At 54.0% G+C, this 21,730-nt stretch overlaps 8 protein-coding genes across 8 annotated transcripts; 5 read left to right on the forward strand and 3 right to left on the reverse strand.

Annotated features, from left to right (window-relative positions):
- Positions 1–2,252: 2,252 nt before the first annotated feature.
- Positions 2,253–5,345, forward strand: BDP81DRAFT_320235 (uncharacterized protein; the record flags this gene model as incomplete). The annotated part of the gene is made up of 1 exon (XM_060584507.1): positions 2,253–5,345. One exon carries the CDS (start codon positions 2,253–2,255, stop codon positions 5,343–5,345), a length of 3,093 nt encoding a protein of 1,030 aa, XP_060445269.1.
- A 647-nt stretch (positions 5,346–5,992) lies between these two features.
- On the forward strand, positions 5,993–7,582 carry BDP81DRAFT_319797 (glycoprotease; the record flags this gene model as incomplete). The annotated part of the gene is made up of 2 exons (XM_060584470.1): positions 5,993–6,397; positions 6,446–7,582. The coding sequence occupies 2 exons, from the start codon at positions 5,993–5,995 to the stop codon at positions 7,580–7,582; spliced, it is 1,542 nt and encodes a 513-aa protein (XP_060445270.1).
- A 415-nt stretch (positions 7,583–7,997) lies between these two features.
- On the reverse strand, positions 7,998–8,936 carry BDP81DRAFT_461107 (proteasome component PRE2; the record flags this gene model as incomplete). Its single annotated transcript, XM_060593731.1, has 2 exons — positions 7,998–8,717; positions 8,796–8,936. The coding sequence occupies 2 exons, from the start codon at positions 8,934–8,936 to the stop codon at positions 7,998–8,000; spliced, it is 861 nt and encodes a 286-aa protein (XP_060445271.1).
- Positions 8,937–9,650: 714 nt separating this feature from the next.
- BDP81DRAFT_26316 (cyclin-K) lies at positions 9,651–11,358 on the forward strand. Its single transcript, XM_060582891.1, has 2 exons — positions 9,651–10,214; positions 10,280–11,358. The coding sequence occupies exons 1-2, from the start codon at positions 9,750–9,752 to the stop codon at positions 11,198–11,200; spliced, it is 1,386 nt and encodes a 461-aa protein (XP_060445272.1). The 5' UTR covers positions 9,651–9,749; the 3' UTR covers positions 11,201–11,358.
- A 157-nt stretch (positions 11,359–11,515) lies between these two features.
- Positions 11,516–13,021, reverse strand: BDP81DRAFT_461109 (dihydrouridine synthase; the record flags this gene model as incomplete). The annotated part of the gene is made up of 5 exons (XM_060593732.1): positions 11,516–12,188; positions 12,287–12,611; positions 12,673–12,775; positions 12,846–12,909; positions 12,978–13,021. The coding sequence occupies 5 exons, from the start codon at positions 13,019–13,021 to the stop codon at positions 11,516–11,518; spliced, it is 1,209 nt and encodes a 402-aa protein (XP_060445273.1).
- Positions 13,022–13,486: 465 nt separating this feature from the next.
- BDP81DRAFT_461110 (phosphoribosylaminoimidazole carboxylase) lies at positions 13,487–15,405 on the forward strand (the record flags this gene model as incomplete). Its single annotated transcript, XM_060593733.1, has 3 exons — positions 13,487–14,324; positions 14,375–15,028; positions 15,083–15,405. 3 exons carry the CDS (start codon positions 13,487–13,489, stop codon positions 15,403–15,405), a joined length of 1,815 nt encoding a protein of 604 aa, XP_060445274.1.
- A 2,507-nt stretch (positions 15,406–17,912) lies between these two features.
- Positions 17,913–19,145, forward strand: BDP81DRAFT_428077 (uncharacterized protein). Its single transcript, XM_060590399.1, has 2 exons — positions 17,913–18,506; positions 18,592–19,145. Exons 1-2 carry the CDS (start codon positions 18,100–18,102, stop codon positions 18,692–18,694), a joined length of 510 nt encoding a protein of 169 aa, XP_060445275.1. The 5' UTR covers positions 17,913–18,099; the 3' UTR covers positions 18,695–19,145.
- Positions 19,146–19,275: 130 nt separating this feature from the next.
- BDP81DRAFT_449662 (succinate dehydrogenase) lies at positions 19,276–21,403 on the reverse strand (the record flags this gene model as incomplete). The annotated part of the gene is made up of 4 exons (XM_060592440.1): positions 19,276–19,495; positions 19,551–20,774; positions 20,836–21,278; positions 21,359–21,403. 4 exons carry the CDS (start codon positions 21,401–21,403, stop codon positions 19,276–19,278), a joined length of 1,932 nt encoding a protein of 643 aa, XP_060445276.1.
- Positions 21,404–21,730: the final 327 nt, after the last annotated feature.

The following is a 21,730-nucleotide window of genomic DNA, read 5'->3' on the forward strand; positions in this document are numbered from 1 at the left end:
TCAGGGATACCAATAGCTTGCTGAGGTAAGGAGGTAGGTAATGAAAACGCTTTTTTAGCCAAGACATGAACTTTGAGGTATTTCAATGCGGCCCTTGGGTACCTTGCGTGGAGAGACCCCGCATGTGCTGGATTGAGATGCCAATGGATGTCGAGCGACGTTGCTAGCATGGCCTAAGGTAGTGCTCCTGACATTCAGCCCTTGAGCCGCGATTGACAACTTGGCACGAATTGCACGATGGTGCAGTTGGTGGTTTGCTGCTCAGAAGCTGAATTTCAGGCGACGAGCTGCAATATTGCAATTCCAGACAACGTAATTCTTGACATATTTGATCCTCCCGATTGCAGATTACGTTCAAGATCGAGTGGAGGTGCCCTCGTCTCCTGCCCCAAGTCTGGACCATTTTTAAATTAACAACGGTGTTTCGGTGATGCCAGCATAACAGCCACGCCTATTCGAAATAATCCTGCCGAAACAATCGCGTCAATGTCCACCCAAAGGCCGGTGTCCGACTACATTAAAGATGACTAGATGAATTCTGTTGTGCAGTTGAAGTATTGTACTGCTCTTCTTTCGCCCTGCTTTTTGGATGGAACGCTTAGGTTTGCGATTCAAAAAGCCCGAGCCTTCCCTCGTCCATTGAGAGGCAGCTAGCTGCGCAGCCACTTAATGCTCATCGTCCACCTGCTCAAGACCTGATACCGGATTTGTATGGCCCTGTTATTCCATCCCACAGTCATGACAAAAAAAAATCCCAAAGCAATGGTAAATGAGGGGTGACGGCTGGCGTGCAGACACGTAACTTGTGAGATAGGATGACGGGCGGGAAGGAAAACCTGTACCTTTGCCACCTATGCGTTGTGGCGCCTGAAAGACGTTCCAGCCGACGAGGCGTGATACCCGAGCTCTTGACTCGATCGCTTCCGATGCCGATGCTTTGCTCCATTCCAACGCGTTGCTGTCTTGCGGAGGCCCCGAAAATACCTCGAGTGCTTTGACAGCTTGTGCCATGACGTCTTGTATGAGCATTCCAACTTGATAAGAATGGAATGCAGCGCGTATGTTGCGAAGCATAGGTTGGGCACATCATAACAAAGGGGCTAGCTTTTGTCATGGCTAGCAAGCCAGCCACTGACATGTTCTCAAGTATGAGGCATCAGCTAGAAAGTGAGCAATTCAACTTTGGAATTGATAGAGCCGGTCCGGACAGCGGCATCCAGTACTGTCTCGGGTCTCCACTCCTTCGGCGAAGTTAGGTACGGAAGACCCTCCACTAACGGCTTGCGTACGGGCTCGGTGAAAGGTGAATCTGTCGGGCGGGAAGTCTATTAATAAGTTGACAGTGGCGTTTGTGGCTTCGGCCACACCTTGCTCCAGCCACATTGATCAGTTCCTCACAAGCCACCCACCACACGTGCCACAACTCCCCATCTCTCTCAACCTCAACTACCTTACCTACACACAGTCATTCTGCTCATCGTGGTTCACGGAATGATGTGATTCGGCCACGCGAGATGAGCCAACACTCTGTTCATGGATGTCCTGCATGCCGCTACATCCCGCAGAGCCGTCCTGCCCTCCATGTAACCGCGGCCAAATGAATGGCCAGCGTTGCGGTTCCCTATGCAGGCCCGAGAGCTGGCCAGCGGCACCACGGCCAATCAGAAGGCCGAGATATCCAACTGGGCGCCTACTTCATACTGCGAACTGCATCGTCCAGCCAAACATCGCGAGGCCTGGCCGTGACCCATGAACTCAAAGCCGCCGTGTGGTGATTAGGTCCTAGTCATATAATGAAGCTACCTGCTCCTGCCGCGCCATTGCCCTCCTGCTTGTTTCGTGTTTCCAGGCGTAGTTGAACGAATCTCGGTGGGTGGCTATCCGGTTTCCCTTTTGTTGTTCATTGTGCGCCTATTCACGACTCACAGCCGAGTATTCCCTCTGGGAGAGTTCGTTGTCAATCGTTGTAGCACTTTCTTTGGACCTGCCGTTCCTTCCCTCTTTCCTTCCTTCCCCAAAATATCCACCAGCAATTCTTTCAAGGCCACGCCTTTGTTCCAACTTGACACCCACCTCGACCACGGGAGCCTTTCAGTGATTCGGATTCATTCTTTTTTTTTTCACATACAGAATTTTGCGAGAGGCTCGAGATATTCTCTACCCTCTCAGCGATTCAATTTTATTTCGACTTCGACTTATACGCATTGTCCCTTCAAAGTTGCGATCGAAGTCTTGTTTCCTACACCACCAACATGTCCTCCAACAGGGCCATTGTGCCTCAAAGGCAGCCATACGATCATCGACATGATAACGAGAGAGAAGACTGGGAGGAATGGGAAGATGAAGATGTGGTTACCCCAATCATGGACGATGACCAAGAGCTCATCATGGACAAGACGGCTGCTCCCAGTCCCCTAAGACCAAACAAACCGGCTTCGACGAGATATTCGCAGCCTCGATTCTCAGTTCAAAAGCTGAGGCGCCTCAAGTCCCGCCAGCGACAGAAGGCGCAGAATGCCAAAGCAGGGATCAAGGTGGTAACGGATATGGCAACGTTGCGACAGCAGCAACAGAGCCAACCGAGCCGGGTTCTTGATCTCGAGCAGCCCAAGTTCGTCGACGCAGCAGCATTGAGAGCCCTCGAGGGCTCGCCCAACTCTGCGTCAGTTGGCAACTGGAACTGGCTGAAGATGAAGAAGTCGGACCCAAACGCAAAGTCTCCTCAAAGCGCCGGCCGCAGCCCACTGGAGCAGGACCTATCCCCAAACGACCGTCCGATTGTTATTGGCATCGCGTTGCCGTCTGAGATGGCCGACAGAGAAATTAGTCCTCAAACGGCCGTCATTGAGACGCCGCATGACCTGCCGCCGAAATACACCAACAAGCCTACCACGACGGGCAAGCCAGTCACTTTCACTCCATTGACTCCCTCACAGCAAAGATCTGTGTGGAGTCCAGACACACCAGACACCACCTCCCCTTTCCAGTCACCACACCGCACTTCTAGCATTTATTCTCAAGCAACAGGCCTTGGTGTTGGCGTTGGTGCTGGTGTTGCTCATGACGCTCCTCCTGTTCCTGCAGTGCCTTCTACCTACAAACAACAGGAAAGAGTAGTCAGCGTCGTCCTCAAGAACAGGGATGACGAGGACGATGATGGAGGTAGCCCATGCACCTTGTTTGAGGAGGATGGGACGGCCTCGAACCGACAAAAGCCAACAAAGGCCAAGGAGGCATCAAAGAGCCCAGACAGCGCGGCAACGCAGACTCGTGGTTGGTGGGATCACATTACGACACCCTTTCTGGAGAGGAAGAGTCCTGTTGTCCCACCTCAGAAGAGTGAATCACAGCCAGTCAAATCATCAGCGCATGACGACTGGTGGAGTGAAAAGGGTGCCAGGATTTCGATCTCGGAAACAAAAGCCTTGGAACCTACGGTATTCAAGCCACAGGAAGTTCAACAAGTTATTGTTCAGAGACCAGGCCTTCCAGCATCTCCGAGACCATCACCACGCAATATAGAGGCCCCGATAGTCAGAGTTCCCACTCCGAGAAGGACTCCATCACCACTCATGGACCGACGGGATCCTTCACCTGCATCGTCTTCTCGGTCAGCTACTCCTCGATTGCAACCCCGGTCAGAGAAAACACATCTTGCCGAACCCAGCCCAGCTCCCTCAGAGCAGCCGCCCCCATACTCTCCTCCTCCGCAACAGAAGGCCGTCAGGTATCGAGCTGTCTTTCCCGCGGGGCACCCTTTGCAGGCACTTTACCCCCCATCTCCGGGACCAATCTCGCCAGCCATTAACGGAACAATGAGTTCTCAAGGTGGCATCAACATGACCGACATACCCTTGACACCAGCGCCGAGAGGCAACAGCCCTGCTCCTGGACGACAAGGTCGCCTTCCAGAACGATTTGCTGGCACATTTGTGCCACCGGAACATTTCCTTGCAGCCGAAGGAAATGGCCATCGCGTTGAGCGGCAGCGTCGTCGCCACGAAAAGGAGGAAATCGCAGCCCGCAAAGCTGGAGGTTTCTGGAAAGGTCGTGGGTGCATCCCCGCGAGTGGATGCTATGGTCGCAGCGGTCGTGAAGGCCGAAAGAGAAGACGCGTGTGCCTTGGTGTATGCGGAGCCAGTCTTTTCCTCAGCATTCTCATCATTGTTCTCTGTGTTACCCTCATCCCGCGAAACCACGCATCTGCGCCAGTCGACAGCATCTTTCTCAACCTCACAAACTTCCCTCCGATGCCAACTGGAGTTCTCTCAGTTGTTGGCCCAGACAACACCGCCGCCGTCACTGGCTGCAGCAGCCCTTCGACTGTTTGGAGCTGTGCACTTCCCAAAGAAGAACAGGAATCTGTGGCCCCCAGCCGTCCCAACCAGCCGACTTTCACCATGCAGATCCAGTGGGATAACAACACCCGCAATCTGTGGAATGTGCCCAATGGTGAACCTCCTCGGCCTGGATCTACATCTAGGAAGCGGCAATTGAACCTTGGCGGTATCATAGCCAGGGCTGGGGCACTTATCAAAAGACAGAACCCAGTATTCACCCCCGACCCAGCCCCCCCTTCCTTTGAGGAAATGTATTTCCTCGGAAACACGACAGACGGCATTGTGTCTGATGATAAAGCCGGCGAGCCGACTCCTTTTTATCTCAGCATCCTCAAATCCGCCAGTGAGACTGTCGGCCCTAACGCCCTGGGTAAGCGTCAGAGCTCAGGGAACTCGACAGATGATTTTGGCATTACCCTGCCGGCCCCAGGCCTTGAGGCAGACGGCACCGGAGCCCCTGCCCAGCTTTTCCCACACGCCGTTCAGCAGCCCGTTCGACTGTATGACCGTGGCCTCCCGACTGAGCACTACGGTTTCTACACCTACTTCAAGCGCACCATCTACCTCAAGTCTGTCACCACCCTCAACGGGACAGAAGGCGAGAGCAACGTGCCGCTCGACAAGGACGGCGGATCTCGCAGGAGCGAGGCCAAGTTCCTCGTGACGTGGTCTCAGACACGTTTCCTCGTCCAGATCTGGACGCGCTCGGCGAACACCACGCAGCTCCTCGCCACCCCCGGCACCATGCCGTACCCCGTCACGATCAAGACGGATACACACGGCGGCGAGTCGGGCGAGAAGTTCGTGTGGCACTGGCCCGTGAATGATCGCCAGGGCATCGATACGAGTACACCGAAGCTTCTACCCAATGATATAGGCTTTGGGGGAACGACTGTGAACCCGCGGAAAGATAAGAATGCTTCCTTTGGCGGTTTCGACGGTGGCACGGGCGGCTGCCGGTGCGAGTGGGTTAATTTCATTGCTAGGAGGGACAGCGGTAACTAAAGACGATGAATACTTCACAAGTAACCATGATATTCGAACGTCGGTATGCGTATAAGGGCCGACTTGTATAGGGATACGAACAGGATCATGGAGTTGGAAACGGGAAATATCAGCATTATTAGCATCACTACATTGCATGGATGGTACACGGGAGGAAAAGTATTTCAAGAATGCATGGCAGCTAGAATCTGCCCAGTATCTTAATCAATGAACTATTCCAAAAAAACTCATGTATCGGGAACAGTAACACACGCGCAAGCGCATTCTCCAGTAGAGCATGAAATCGTGTACAGGATGCGTACCGAGTCCTTGAGATCTTGACCTCTGCTTCAAGCCACAGTGCCCTTCCTCACAAAAGCAGAAGGAGACTTATCCGGGAACAGGTTTCTTGACAGACTGGCAGGGTTTCTCTTCTCTCATTGGAATAACTAAAATGGTTCGGGGCCTGGGCGATATACCAGGCGTTGTGCTGGCGTGCTCGAATCTCAGCTTGGTGTGGAAGCGTGTAAGTCGGTGAGCACTCGGTGAAGACGGCCGATAAGATTATAACTGATAAGATAAGAGCTCCGGAACTTCTCATCAGCGCATCGCGACCCTCCTCCTACGAAGCAATTCCCAACACCAATGTCCACACAAAAACCCCCTCAATGCGCCGACATCCCCTCACGATCCTCCAAAGATGGCGTGCCCCATCTCTTATCCCCCATCGAACCGTTCACGGTAACCCGGCAGCCACCCCAGCATCGCATGTGCGGCCGGCACTCTTTCGACAACGAAACCAACACCAGCACCGCACCCTCCTGACCCTCGCAATCGAAACCTCGTGCGACGACACCTGCGTCGCCCTCCTCTCCAAAGACCCCGGCCCCCTCGGCCGCGCAACCCTCCACTTTCACCGCAAAATCACATGCGACAGCACGGCCTACGGCGGCGTCTACCCGCCCGTCGCCCTACGCTCCCACGACGCCTCACTCGCGCCCCTCATCGCCGAAGCCCTCTCGTCTCTGCCCCCGGCCACCGAAGCAAAAGCTCGAAGCCACGATGACGGCGACGTAATACAAGAAGGAGTAAAAGGGGGAGGTCGCACTCTCGCACGAGAGGTCGGTTCATTACGCAACAACACGCTCACAGTTGCCGGCACTCTGCGCCAGAAACCCGACTTCGTGACGGTGACCCGCGGCCCCGGCATGTCCGCGAACCTCGCCTCCGGGCTCTCAACGGCAAAAGGCCTCGCGACAGCCTGGCAGGTACCGCTCCTGGGCGTGAACCACATGCAAGCCCACGCCCTCACCCCGCGTCTCGTCTCCGCGCTCGCCCGCCAGGACCCGACGACATCTACAGCGTCCTCGTCCACCTCCTCCCCAGCGACACCCGATGCCACCGCTATAAAACCAGAATACCCCTTCCTCACCCTCCTAGTCTCCGGCGGCCACACCCAGCTAGTCCACTCCCGCTCCCTCACATCCCACCGCATACTCGCCTCCTCTGACAACATCGCCGTGGGCGACGCCCTTGACAAGGCCGCTCGCCATATCCTCCCGCCAGACATGCTAGCATCTCACGGAGACGTCATGTACGGCGCCCTCCTCGAACGCTTCGCCTTCCCCGACTCGTTTCCCTCCTCTACATCGCCATCAGACCCCCCAAGCCAGCACGACTACGACTACAAATACACCCCTCCTCTCCGCCGCGTCGACGAAATCGCGCCGTACACCGCTCCCCCGCCCTACTCCTGGACCCTCCACCCTCCCCTCTCCACCTCCCGCGCCCTATCCTACGAGTTCAACGGTCTAGGCAGCGAGGTCCGCAGAATCGCCACAGCAAAAGGCGACTCCATGTCCCTCGAAGAACGACGGACCCTCGCCCGCGCCACCATGCGTCTCCTATTCGAACACTTGGCCACTCGCATCTTCCTCGCCCTCGCCGCCGAGCCGGAGCTGAAAGATGCACTGAAAACACTCGTCGTAAGCGGCGGGGTCGCAAGCAACCGCTTCCTCATGCACGTGCTGCGGAAGATGCTCGATGTCCGCGGGTTCGGGCACTTGGAGATCACGGCGCCACCGCCGGCGTTGTGTACGGACAATGCGGCTATGATTGCATGGAGTGGCATGGAGATGTATGAAGCTGGCTGGGAAAGTTTGCTTTCCGTACATCCCGAGCGCAAGTGGTCGATTGACCCTGCTAGCGAAGAGGGTGGGATCCTGGGTGTCCCTGGATGGAGAAGAAAAGAACATTAAAAGCTCATGATACCCAGTTCTTGTTTTAACATCACCTGTAATAACAATGCAGAAGACGCATGAGAATGAACTTGTATCATAATCTAGTGTACAAGTTACACAACAACTGCACTCTCCCTTGAGAGTACGGATGTCGAAAGGGAAAACCTGACAAGCCATGCTCGATTCTGCGATTGCGCTCGATTTGCCTGTCGTAACCGTTCTATTCATTCGTGTGCAAGGAAGTACCACTGTCTTGTCTCCTTGCATGTCATAGTGATAGGTGAGATACATCGCTCTGGCCCGGCAAAAGCGGCACCGGAGCGAGGTTCGGTCTCAGGTCGCCTGAAGACCGGCTGAACGCGGTATTCTGGAGGGAGCTCCATAACACGTATGATTTCAGCGGCACCAAGTCACTGTCCTTCTCCACCGACATCTAGTCCAAGTCGGCAGTAACGTTGGTGAATTCGCCCTTCTCCAGCTTCGTCTTCCAGAAGATGGGATTCGTGTCGTTGAAGCCATGCTTGACCCAGCCCTCCTCCTTGACGTGGTAGAGGTTGATGAAACCACCAGAGTAGGCGTCACGGTGCGTAGCGGCAAGGATACTTCGGCTACCGAGGTCGAGAGCTTCTTGGTCGGTCAAGTCGTAGCGGTACTCGGCGTCCAGAACACCGTAGGCGAAAGTCTGACCACTGCCGACACAGAAGAGGTTGCCAGGCAGGCGAGTGCCGTCCGAGTCGACGTAGTACAGAGCGGGGCCCTCCTCCTTCGTTACGCCGGCACACATGGTACCCATGCTGAGGCCCATGCCCTTGTACGAGTAGACGAGGTTGGCGAGAATCTTGGACGCCGCGGCGACAGAAATGCGGCGCTTGTGGCGGAGTTCGTGGAGGCGGCACTGCATGCCCAACCATGCGAGCCAGTACTGACAGTCAGCGGCACCGCCGGCCATGGTGCCCAGAAGCACCGAGTTGATCTCAATGACCTTCTTGACCGTTTGCGAAGCAATCCAGTTTCCAGCAGTAGCACGGGAGTCGGTTGCGACGATGATACCGCCTTGGAAACGGAAGGCGAGGGTCGTTGTGCCGTGGGCAATCTTGATGGGGCAGTCGGGGTTGGCTCGGTCGTCTGTTGCTGCACGGAGCCAGGATGAGGGCTGGATTGAGGGGTTCCAATGTTAGTCTGATTGTGCATCTCAGGTTCAAACGGAAAACCAGTCAAGAGATAGACTCACATGTGCGACTGGGGGCATAGCAAACTTCAATGACAGCGGCGGCGCTCCGCCCAGCAGCTCAAGGTCCTCCTGCTCATCGTCTCTGAAGGTGTTGTGTTGCTCGAACGCCGGGCGGCTGTACTTGGCCACAAGGCTGTCCATCTCGGCGGTCAGCAGGCGGGGAAGTCTGTCGAAATTATTCGGTCGGTAAGGTGTGATGAGGGTAGAGAATTATTTCTGAGCGGGCTCTCGTTGGTGTTCGTGGAAGTGTTGGGCTTGGTGATGATTGGAATGGAGATGGGGTTCTTTGACGTTGACCTGGGGGATAGCTCAGGCAGCTCCATGCTCGCGTCACGGCCAGCTTCAGCAGGGAAAGTGCGTACTAAGATGATTGATGCCTTGTTGCCTGATTCGGAAGGGGCAATTGCTGCAGGTACGAAGACACCTCAGCAACTTGGTCCGTGTGTCCGTGTACATCTCAAGCTTACATAAGGTGCCGGGTGTCCATCCTACGACGTGCCTACCTACATTGAAGGGCGATAGCCTCTGCCAGAGCTCGAGCATGGTGTAAGTAATTTCAACACTCCTCGTTCTCAAAACCCGTACTCTCCACAAAAATGATAATATCTCTGAAGTATGCTCTTAATTGCCAGAATTCGATATCAATCAACTTACCGAACGAATACCGTACCTCCCTAACTGATTACCATCTTCGAGCTTCCCGTCCGATGTACCCGCCCTGCTGGCCGGAGATAGGTACCTTAGCAGGGGTCTAAAGTGATCACGTGGCTGTAGTGATAAGATAACGCGACTCAAACAGGGTCGAAAATCCACCTCAGCTAAACCAAGGAAAGCGATTCCACCATCATCCAACACTACCACTTGCGACGGCGAGCGCCATTTCACCCATGATCAGCCTCTCACATCAACTCTTACCAATCGCCGACTTGAAAGTATCACAATAACTTCGCGGCGATGGCTAGTATCGATCGCTACCGGCCTTCGAGAGAGGCCTACCAGCCTCCCACACTCCCCCCGGGTCCTCCACGACCAGACCGGCAATCCAAATCTCCTGCGCGTCGCCTTGAAGTGCCGCCTGCAGCTCCATCTCCTCCGACACATTCATCGCGGACCTCGCCTCCGCACCCCCATTCTCAACGAGACATGCGTTCGCCACAGCGCTCAAGAGCGCAATCACCAGGACCTCCGCCCAATCAGTGGTACTTCACCCCCGACGAGACCTTGAGCACACCGAGTATCCTAGATGGCATTTCGCCAGCAGAGGAGCGCCTAAGACGCGCGAAGGGTGTCAACTTCATATACCAGGCCGGAGTTCTTCTTGACCTGCCCCAAATCACCCTTTGGGTTGCAGGTGTCTTCTTCCACCGGTTCTACATGCGATACAGTATGGTAGAAGAGAAGGGCGGCATCCATCACTACGTGAGACATACCTCTGTTCAATCCCCTGTTTAACGACGATCGTGGTTGTGTCTTATGAGTGTCAGGCGCAACCCGCACTTCCCAGATCCAAACGAGGGACCCAAAAGGCTCAAGCTGAACCAATGCTGACGGAATCGACTGAACAGAATATTGCCGCCACTGCGCTCTTTCTCGCGAATAAGACAGAAGAAAACTGCCGGAAGACGAAGGAAATTATCATTACAGTGGCAAAGGTCGCCCAGAAGAACCCTAAGCTGATGATAGATGAGATGAGCAAGGAGTACTGGCGATGGAGAGACAGCATTCTCATGTACGAGGAGTTGATGCTGGAATACCTCACATTCGACCTCATGGTGGAAAATCCTTACCAGCGTCTCTTCGAGCTTCTCGGCCAACTCGATATTGTCCACAACAAGCATCTGAGGCAGTCGGCCTGGGCGTTCTGCAGCGACGCCTGCCTCACTTCCATCCCTCTGCTGCTCGAAGCACGCGACGTTGCCATCAGTGCCATCTTCTTCGCCAGTATACACACACAGCAAAAGATCGAAGACGTCAACGGCGAACCGTGGTGGAGGGCGCTGAAAGGAAACGAGGACAAGTGTGCCAAGGCCATTGACATTGTCCGCCAATTCTACACTGAGAACCCGCTCCGGAAACAGAACCCGTCCTTGCCATCGCCGGCCTTTGACCTGGCCAATACTAGACAGCCGAGGGATCCGATGAGCCAAGACGCCCTCTCGTCTACAGCAGGCACGCCTTTTGAGCTGGACAGAGGAACACAGAGCCCAAGAGCTCGGGCTAATGGCCGCGACGATGTCACTAATACCGAGTCTGGGTCGCAGGCCACGCTTAAGGAGCCGGAGAGAGCAAATGGCAACAGTCTGACGTCCCCAGGAAAGAGGAAGGAAGTTGACTCGGATTCCGAGGGCAGAGAACAGAAACGAGCACGACTCTCCGATGAAGATGAAGGGGAGGTTTTGGACTAGGAGCTCTACCTTAACCTGTAACATTGTAATAATTCTACGGACCACGGGCGTTGGAGGTCCATCGCATTTCAAGGCAGGTATTCGGACAAAGCGTCGATGGGAACAAGACGACGCTTATGTAGCATATTGGTCATGCTCTCAAGGCGCCTCCAAGCGCAAACATCCTGGTTTGTGCAAGAGTCACAGCACGCTTTCAGAGATACGGCGTTCATAGGGCGGTAGTTTTGCAGAGGTCATGACGCAAGCGATACTTTGCAAAGTTAGGGAATACCTTGGTAGTGATTACAATTCATAGCGAATGCATCATTCCTAAAGTCAAACATTGCTGCAAACTGAGAGGGTAGCAGGCCACGGTATAGGAATTGTTGAGCTACGTCTCGGCTCTCGATGAAGTCCTTCCGTCCTGCCCGTCTTACGATTGATTGCATCATCCAAGAAATCCATCACGTCCACCATATTGTCTAGAGCGAGTAGTGTTGCTCTCTCCTGTCGATTCAGCAAAGCACGCTTGTCGGGACCCATACCTGGTCCGCACATCTCGTGGAGGTGATGCTGAACGAGCTTCACTGGCATCGGGGCGCGGACGACATGGCGCATGAAGCATTCGACAGCCTCCCACTGACAAGACTCGAATCCGGCGTAAAGAGCAGGGTTTGCGAGGATACCCCGGGCAGACATGAGACCTGCTAGCTTGGTGCCACTGGGGGTGAAGTCTGTGTAGCCATTGTGGTCGTTGATCGTTGTGGGTCCTGAAGGTTCTTCTGGGGCTTTGGAAACTGTTGAGAGAGGCAATGTTGCCATGGAGAAGACATCGCCGGATAGGAGAATTGGGAGCGTATCGCCGTACTTCTCGAGGAGAGTACCAAGAGATTCGGTGTTAATAGGGGTAGTGGACGCCGTGTGACGGGTACGGGGGTGGATCGTCAAGAAGTCGATGTTGCGGTTCAGGGGGTTGCCAATGACGGTGTCGATGAAGTCCATCGTCTTCCTAAGTAATGGAGCATGTGAGTCAGCGGAGAACGATTCTGTAGAGGATGGCTCCGTAGATAATGTGAGCGAGAAACTCGGGGGGTAAGGTTCACTAACCTCAAGTCCTTGTGCACACGGATCTTGACGCTGACGCTCCTCCCCTTTGGACTGTCGATATCCCGCTCCTTACCAACATGCCAGCCATCACTAGCTAAGCGTTGACGAGTCTCAATGACCATGTCTCGCACGAGCTCGCGCTGCTCCATGAGAGCGGCACCAAGGGTCTCTGCACAAGCCCATGACTGAGGGCACCCGCAGTTGAGGTCGACACCGTTGATAAAAGGGGCGGCAAGAGATGATGAGCGGGCGAGCTCAAGAGGGCTGTTTGCGCCAAACTGAACTATCGTGGGGGGCTGTACTCCACGAGTAGATATTGTGAGATCTTGGTATATTGTTTAGCCCGTGAAAACCTAGCGGAGTGAGGCGCACATGAGTCAACGAACCACTATCACGGGCAAAGTTGTTGCGATTGAACTCCTTCGACAGGATCATGGGTGTCCAGCAGAGATCGGTGCCGTATTCGTGGACGGTTTGACGGAAAGCGAGCTGTGGCATTATGAGTCAACGATCTTCTTGTCTTGAGACATCGAAGTTTAACTACCTTACTGTACCTCACCATAGGAGCTGAGACGTTCAGAAATCTATCCTGGCTCTTGGCAGCATCGAATATTTTCAGAGGACTACGTAAAGTGACTTAATGTTAGTCACCTTGACTCATAGTGATTGAAATGTAAGTCTCGAAACCCACTGTGTCCTATCTGAAATAGTTCCGTTATAGAGGTCGGCCGCCATGGCGTCAATACGAGCACCCACGAAAGTGAATGAGTGTTGAAATGGCCGAGTTGAGATTGGATGAGAAACGTGGATGAGTCGAGTCGGGACTCACTCACAACCTAATGGAACGTTGAAGGCGCCTGCAGTGAAGAATTACAGCGGTTCTTAGTGGAGCAGGGGGGGCCTGTGCCGTCCAACCCAGATGGGCGATCCTCACCTGGGCTGTCATAGTGGGGGTGGGGCTCTCTGGTGACGATAACGGCGGGGTGATTTTTCACCGCCTGCCCAATGAGGCAGAAACCTGTAAACTTCCTGCGTCAAAACTTTGCTCTACCCCAGCGATGTGCTTGCATTAATGAGTCGTTTCTCCCCTCGGGAAACACTCTCTCCACCCGTCTTTTTACCTGGACTATTCCTTCTTGCTGCCTTGCTTCCACTCACCTCCGCATTCTCGCCATATCAACCTCAGAGTCGATTCTCACAATGGTCAAGAAGCCCGTTATCGGCCTCCTTGGAGGCGGCCAGTTGGGCCGAATGTTGTGCGAGGCCGCGGGGCCCCTCGGCATCGATATCGCGATTCTGGACGAGGCCAATTGTCCTGCGAAGCAAGCCAACCAAAACAGCCGGCACGTCACGGGCTCCTTCAAGGACCCGGCCAAGATCAGAGAACTGGCTGCCATGTGTGACGTCCTCACTGTCGAAATCGAGCACGTTAACACTGAGGTTCTCGAGGAGATTGCGACTCGCGGTGTCATCACTGCGCCGGGCACCGTCAAGAAAGTGCCTTGTCACCCTCATTGGCAGACTCTACGCTTGATCCAAGACAAGTACTTGCAAAAGGAGCACTTTGCCAAGGGCGGTCTCCCCATTGCCCCTCAGATGGCCATTGAATCCGGCCCTGCTATGCCTGAGAGCCTCACGGCCGCTTACAGGGCATTCCAATTTCCATTTATGCTGAAGGCGAGAAAGGGCTCGTATGACGGCCGTGGTAACTTTAAGGTTAGAGGCCCGGAGGACTACGAGGAGGCTATCCAGACGATGGGTAAGCTCTCACTCTACGCTGAGAAGTGGGTGCCTTTCGAGATGGAGCTGGCTGTCATGGTTGTGCGGACTGAGGATGAGGATGGCGAGCTGAGAAAGGTCCATACTTATCCGGCCGTTGAGACTATTCACGAGGAGAGTATCTGCACCAAGGTGTACTACCCGCCCCGCCAAGTTAGTGCGGATGTGTGTGAGAAGGCACGCCAGGTGGCTGGAGATGTTATCAAGACGGTGAAGGGCAGAGGTGTCTTCGCTGTGGAGATGTTCTTGCTGAAAAACGGTCAGTAGGCTGAGATTCAAAACCTGGGGGATCAACTAACTTAATAATAGGCACCATTACCGTCAACGAGGTTGCTCCCCGTCCTCACAACTCAGGCCACTGGACTATCGAGGGTGTACCCTACATGTCGCAGTACAAGGCGCAACTCCACTCCATCTTGGACATGCTCCCGCGATCTATCAAGCTGCAGCCTCGCGTCTCTGGCGCTCTGATGCTCAACATTCTCGGCGGTGCCCGTGAAGACTCCCACGACGAGTTAGTCGACTTGACCACGTCCTTGTACGATGACAACATGGACGTTTTCCTCCACCTTTACGGCAAGTCGTCCAAGCCGGGCCGTAAGATTGGACACATCACTGTGACGACTCACTCTGCCAACTCTAGCTTGGAGAGGCTAGCAGCGCCTCTGATCAAGGAAGTGAACTACATGCGCGAAGCGCGACTTGATGCTTCTTCAGACCAACTCCGCCCGCAAGACTCCCCTGCCAAGAAGACCAGCTCCCGGAACACCGATAAGCCCTTGGTCGTTGTTACCATGGGCTCTGACTCGGATCTCAACGTCTTGAAGGGTGCCTTTGAGATTCTCGAGCATTTCGATGTTCCGTATGATCTCGACATCACATCTGCTCACCGTACGCCCCACCGCATGGTTGAGCTTGGAAAGACCGCCGCGCAGCGTGGCATCAAGGTCTTGATCGCAGCTGGTAAGTCTACGTATGATCATTGACCCTTTGGGGATGATGCTAACATAACCAAAGCCGGCGGTGCTGCCCATCTTCCAGGCATGCTGGCATCTGAGACAACAGTGCCGGTCATCGGTGTACCCGTCAAAGCCACTCACCTCGACGGCCACGACAGCTTGTTGAGCATCGTCCAAATGCCTCGCGGCTGCCCCGTGGCAACGGTCGGTATCAACAACTCGACCAACGCTGCCCTTCTCGCAGTCAAGATTCTCGGATCGTCTAATCTCGAGTACCAGCAAAAGATGGCTCAGTACATGAGCAACATGTCCCGGGAAGTTGAGCACAAGGCTGCCGAGCTGAAAAGGTTAGGCCCTATTGCGTACCTCGAGAACAAATAAGGGAGGGTGAAGAGAATTTCTTAGCATGTGTGGAACTTCAGTCCACATTTGGACAGCATTGATTGATACCAGCAAAGGCGTACATAGGGGAGTTAGAAAATAACAGATAAGGGGCAGTCACTAAAAGGACCCAAACGTTGAATCCCGGGATGATGCTTCACTGCCGTACTATATATCACCTTAGCTGTCGTGAGAGTGAGAAGGGGCTGTTTCGTCAAACAATTTTCGGGGAGATGCATGAGGACTCGCCGTTGGGATATGGCCAAACACTGGGAAGGCGACGTGTGTTACTGCTTGAAACAGGAACGGGAGTAAGTGTGAACCTACAACTCAAACACTGAGTAACACATGCCGATTGTCCTTGTGTGGAAATGACCTCTTGCTTCGGAGACTATCGTAGTGCCTTCTAGGTCTGATGATGATTGACCATGAACAATGGGCCATCTATCATTTTCCTTCGGGAGTCAGATATCGAGGGCAATGACTTAGAGCATTCGATTACTATTCTTTCCACTCGGGAAGTATGTAGTCTGAGTCTCGAGAACGATTCCATGGATGATCACCGGGTCACCCAGAAACAAACCGTTGGGATCAAACCCACCTCGTGCTACGTATCTTCATCTTGATTCCCTCTTTTCACTTGACTTTTTATGTTCCAACCATAGACCTTGCTGAAGACGGCCTCGTTTTTGTGATTCGTATTCGATTGGCATGCCCAGGAATGTGTGATACGAGAAGGGGCTGTCTCACTCAGGCGTGGCGATCCCTAACAGTCTGACTTTCATCAAGGAAGGAACCTCGTGACTATTTAGGAAGAATCAAAGTGCAAAAGCGAGGCAATAATGACGGACGATATGATGACCAGGAGTCTGCCATGGCTTATGTCTCAGTGCGACGTGTGTGGTCCCTCCCCGCGTTCCTACTGACACGTTCTTGACTTAAACGACGTGAGGGGAAGACAGATGGCCAAGTCGGGCAGGTAGAAGGGGTCAAAATAGTTTCTGGGCACTACTAGAAATCAGTACTAGAAATCAGAGAAGAAGGAATCGGCAGTACCTATGCTCGTTGCTATTCATAACTTTTGCACGTTGCGAGGCTTGGTGCCTCTTTTTGCATCCCAAGACGAACATCTCTCGCAAGATACGAGATGACGTTCCTTCGAACATACGTCTCAAGGATCATCAGACTGATGTCATTAATCGCCGACTACCAAGCGGTGAGCAGAAGCTCTCACAGCAAGCTGCCACCTGCCTGGAACCCACCTGAGGCGACATTCCTCTAAACGGTGAAAGGGGGTTGTGGCCTCTCAAACCATGTTTGTTGGTTCCACACTCCTGAGAGCATTACTGAGAGCATTACACACACTTGGGAGCTTTGGTACCTAGTCAATATGGTCCGGTCAATGATTCTAATGCGTGAGTTCGGAATATTTCCTGGCCGAGCTAATGCCTACTCTAATACTACCCGCAGATGACCCTGCTCGCCACGGGGCGCTTCTCTGAGCAGACGGACCGAAGCACCGCCCTGATCGTTTTGATCCGAAGGACCGGATGCGACTTGCAAAGCGACTGGGAGATCACCGGTCCAAATCTATCCGCGGAGACCGTTCGCTGACAAGGTGGTCCAGATCGACGCCCTCCTGAAACAAGCGCCTTGGCAGGAATATGAAAATCCGGGGCCTCGACGGGTAGTACTACCTTGACGTCGGCTCGCTCCGGTGACTTCTTCTGGAAACTGGCTACTGGATAACTTGAGAGTTTCTGCGAATTGGCCTAGACAACTTCGAGAACATCACCCGCATTTTTATGTATAAGCCAATGTAAGAGGTCCAGGCCTGGGTATTGCGTAGAAAGATCCTATCCTTCTCCTCGGACACGATCGATAAGGATGGTAATCACAACCCACAGAAAACCGTTTTCTGTCCTATTCCGTCACCCGCAAATCTCTCTGAAGCTGAAGAGTATTACGAACAAAGGTCGTGTGTCTGTATGACCCTCTAGCCCCCCGCAATCCTATCCATTCATCCCTTTGATTCTCGGGAGCGAAAACCTGCTAACCTTTTTGCGGCACTGCAAATGGAATTCGGACTGTTCGAAAACAGCCCGAGGAGTAAGACATCGACTTCACCGTCGATCCTAGATCATCGGGGAGCCGTCCTCTACCCTTCCGGCTTGATCCTGCGGCGCACACTAATTCGGCAGCTCCCAACCGGATGCGCTCACTATCCCATTCATCGCAGCCCTGGGGTGATCTGCGCTCGGGTCTAGCATGTCTCCTCGTCTCTTGGCGATCATTCCAAGAATGATGAGGTGACCACTCTGCCACCGACTCGAGGTTATCGTGGAATGAACTACCAAAACGGGGCTGCGTCTGCTGAGGCTGGGCAGGGCGAACCAAGCTCGCCTGCGGCCGAGAGAGTCACAAACCTACATGCGCTAGTGTCCGTCTTCCCGTCTTGGTGGCTACCCTTCATGACGGAGATCGGAGAGCTCGCCGGCCCGTACAACCTCGAGGCAAACTTGGGAACATATATAGCAACCTTGATGTCTGGCTTTGTTAAAACATTTAACTCCGGTACAGCTGATATCACCCATTCAACAACTGTCCCTCTACATCTCAAGCTACATCACACAGCACTGCAGAGATTCTGATATCCTTCCATAATTCACAGGCATCACACAAACAAGAGTCAAGATGCTCTCAAACAACATCCTCACAATACTGGCCATCGTCAGCCTCTCAGCCGCCCAGATCCAAGTCCCGCCCTCCAACGCCGCCGACTGCCCTCGCACAATGTGCCTCGACGGCATCAACCCAGAATGCGGAATCAGATGGGGAGGCTGCTACGACATGTGCCAGCCGCAAATGAGGCCCACCATGCCGCCTTGCAAGTCCACGCTGAGCAAGTCGACAATCTCGAGGACGTCCAAGCCCCCGTTCACGAAGCCCACTCGGCCCAGCTTACCGGTGCCCACGCGCAGCCCGACAATCACGCGAGCGCCGCCTAGCTTTAGTCCCCTGCCCGCGATGTCGATCGACAGCTGCAGCACGCGTACCGTGTGTATTGATTACATCAACGAGTGCGGACAGTGGTATGGCGGGTGAGTTTTGCTGCTTCCCTTATGCCGCTTCACATGTCCGGTATGAACTTTTCATGTTTGCTGACTTGCGAAAAAAAAAATGTAGATGCCACTCCGTTTGCCAGCCCTGGCCGTCGTACTCCAAGCCTCTGTGCACACCCACGCCCAGCTTGACTGTCGACCCTTCCACGTTACAAACCGACTACTAAGGACTCTCGCCAACGCTCTAAAAGTTTATGAATGGGATGAAAGGAGTAGCGACCGATCGAGATGACGTTTGATGATCCTGTATAATGACTAGATAATTCCCTTCACTGTACATATTAGCTATCAAGTCCCAATAAGGGTACTTCAGTCTCTTACGCAATGATACAGCCTTTGCAGTTACGATTCTTGTAACGTCCTCGTGTTCTCTTTGCCTCATACATGGTGAATTGCCCAGCACTGTCCGACGAAGCGCCGAGGAAAACGAGAAAAGGCAACCCAAGTGTAGTCTTTGAACAAAATGAATTTCTCCTCCTACTTTACACGTTTTTAACTCCAGAGCCAAAGCCCAAAAGCCTGCGGTGTATGCACCAGCCCTAATAGCCTGATTCCAAAGGGTCCAGGTAGCGATATCCCCCACGCGGCTCACCCACGATCATTAACTAAATTGTTGCCGTGGTATTACGATTGCCTTTGATATTGCCTTCAGCCACTCTCTGACCCTCCCCCTCGTCTTCGTCTTTCCTTCTCCTCGCATAACCGAATTTCCAACCAACACCCGACACCGGTTCTAATCATAACAGGTTTAGTACACACGCTTGAAGGGAGGAACAGCCTTGCACTCGTTCTCGTCCAGAGTGTTGGCAATGACGCCACGGTAGCCGAGGTCGACCTTGCCGTGTGGGCTCTTTTGGAAGGAAAGGGTGTGCTTCATCCAGTTGACGTCGTCACGGTCGGGGAAGTCCTCGCGAGCGTGAGCACCACGGGACTCCTTACGGGCGGCGGCGGAAGTGGCGGTTTGGGAACTAGTAATGGTTAATTAGCGTCTTCATGAGAGAAGTGGTGTTTAGTGGAACTTACGCGCAGGTTAACAGGTTGCGGAGCTCAAGGGTCTCAACTAAGTCAGAGTTCCAGATCATGCTCTTATCCTTGATGGAAACATCAGGGAACTGAGCGTCAATCTCGGTCATCTTGCGAACACCCTCGTCCAGAGACTCCTGTGTTCTGAAAACGCTGACCTCAGTCTGCATAGCCTTCTGCATAGACAGACGAACGTCGGAGGTGGTTCTGCTACCCTCGCGCGTGCGAACGTCATCCAGAGTCTCAATGGCCTCAGCACCAGCATCAGCAGCCAAAGGCTTGTGCTTGGTACCAGGGGTGAACTTGTCACGGATGGTGTGGGAAACGGCACGGCCGAAGACGACCAAGTCGAGAAGAGAGTTGGCACCCAGACGGTTGGCACCGTGGACGGAGACACAGGCGGCCTCACCGCAGGCGAACAGACCAGGGACGACCTTGTCGTTGCCGGACTCGTCAACAGTGATAACCTCACCGGTGTACTTGGTAGGGATACCACCCATGTTGTAGTGGACGGTGGGCAGAACGGGAATAGGCTGAGTGCGGACGTCGACACCGGCGAAAATGCCGGCTGTCTCGGAGATACCGGGCAGACGCTCGTGGAGGACCTCGGCGGGCAGATGGCTGAGCTGCAGGAAAATGTGATCCTTCTCCTCACCCACACCACGTCCCTCGCGAATCTCCATGGTCATGGAACGGGAGACGACGTCACGGGAAGCAAGATCCTTGGCGGTGGGGGCGTAACGCTCCATGAAGCGCTCACCCTCGGAGTTCAGAAGGTAACCACCCTCACCACGAGCTCCCTCAGTGATCAAGCAGCCAGCGCCGTAGATACCAGTGGGGTGGAATTGGACGAACTCCAGATCCTGGTTAGGAAGACCAGCACGAGCAACCATGGCCATACCGTCACCAGTGCAGGTGTGGGCAGATGTGCAAGAGAAGTAGGCACGTCCGTATCCGCCAGTAGCCAAGACGGTGTGGTTAGCAAGGAAACGGTGCAGAGTGCCGTCCTCCTGGTTGTAGGCGACGACACCGCGGCACTCGCCATCCTGCATAATGAGGTCGAGAGCGAAAAATTCGATGAAGTAGTTGGTGTTGTGACGGAGAGACTGTCCATAAAGAGTGTGGAGAAGAGCGTGACCGGTACGATCCTCAGCAGCGCAGCATCTGTAAGCCTGTCCACCCTTGCCGAACTTCTGGGACTGACCACCGAAAGCACGCTGGTAACTATAGACCGAGGTATATTAGCATCTGCGGAGAGCTAGAGCATTTGAGCACTTTTACTCACATCTTGCCATCCTCGGTTCTGGAGAAGGGGCATCCGTAGTTCTCGAGCTCGACAATGGAGGCGGGCGCCTCACGGGTCATGTAGTGAATAGCGTCCTGGTCACCGAGCCAATCTGAACCCTTGACGGTATCGTACATGTGCCATCTCCAGTCGTCCTCGTGCATGTTTCCGAGAGCGGCGTTGATGCCACCCTGAGCGGCGACAGTGTGACTTCTGGTAGGGAAAAGCTTTGAAATACAGGCAGTGTTGAAGCCAGCCTCTGCGAGACCGAACGCGGCACGCAGACCAGCACCACCGGCACCGACAACAATGGCATCGTACTCATGGTCGACGACGGGGTACTTGCTAGAAAGGTAGGGGGAAGCCTCCTTTGCGCGGAGGTGCTGGTTCGCGTAAATCCGCGCGGCGGATCTGGTCGTGGAGAATGCGCGCGCCTGTGAGAACTGGGATTGCCAAGTATTAGTTCTACTGATCAAGCCGAGGCCCTGTCTAGATGCAGAGTCGGATCAAAGGAGCGACATACAGTAGGCTTGGCAGCAAACCTCCTCAACGCCATTGATGAGGCCATGATTGATGTGTGCACTATCTCGCAGTGTCAGTATTCGTATCGGTCGCGGTTGTGTGTTTTCCGTCTCGAGTTGCGGGAGGCGAAGGGGGGGAGGCGAGGATGGCTGAAGATGTTGGGTTGAAAGCCGCTCGTGTGTGCACGGGTGGATGGATAAATCAGTACTGACCGTTAAGGTATCGGAAGACGGAAGAGAGAGGTCAAGCCTGAAATTAAGTTGTTAGTAAAATGGTGCCAGAGGTACCTGGAACTTGGAATACTAACCGTCGAATTGAATTGGTCTCCAAAACGAGGTGGTGTCTCTATGTGATGGATAGACCTCCTACCAGT

This window comes from Colletotrichum phormii (genome assembly GCF_030913505.1).
Source record: "Colletotrichum phormii strain CBS 102054 chromosome Unknown BDP81scaffold_10, whole genome shotgun sequence".
Taxonomy (NCBI): domain Eukaryota; kingdom Fungi; phylum Ascomycota; class Sordariomycetes; order Glomerellales; family Glomerellaceae; genus Colletotrichum; species Colletotrichum phormii.

Bases quoted from the DNA above. Each gene is read 5' to 3' on its own strand.
- BDP81DRAFT_26316 (XM_060582891.1), top strand. From the start codon at position 9,750: ATGGCTAGTATCGATCGCTACCGGCCTTCGAGAGAGGCCTACCAGCCT. The intron at 10,215-10,279 runs GTGAGACATACC...TATGAGTGTCAG, and splicing joins AGGGCGGCATCCATCACTAC to GCGCAACCCGCACTTCCCAG.
- BDP81DRAFT_428077 (XM_060590399.1), top strand. From the start codon at position 18,100: ATGCTCTCAAACAACATCCTCACAATACTGGCCATCGTCAGCCTCTCA. The intron at 18,507-18,591 runs GTGAGTTTTGCT...AAAAAAATGTAG, and splicing joins TGCGGACAGTGGTATGGCGG to ATGCCACTCCGTTTGCCAGC.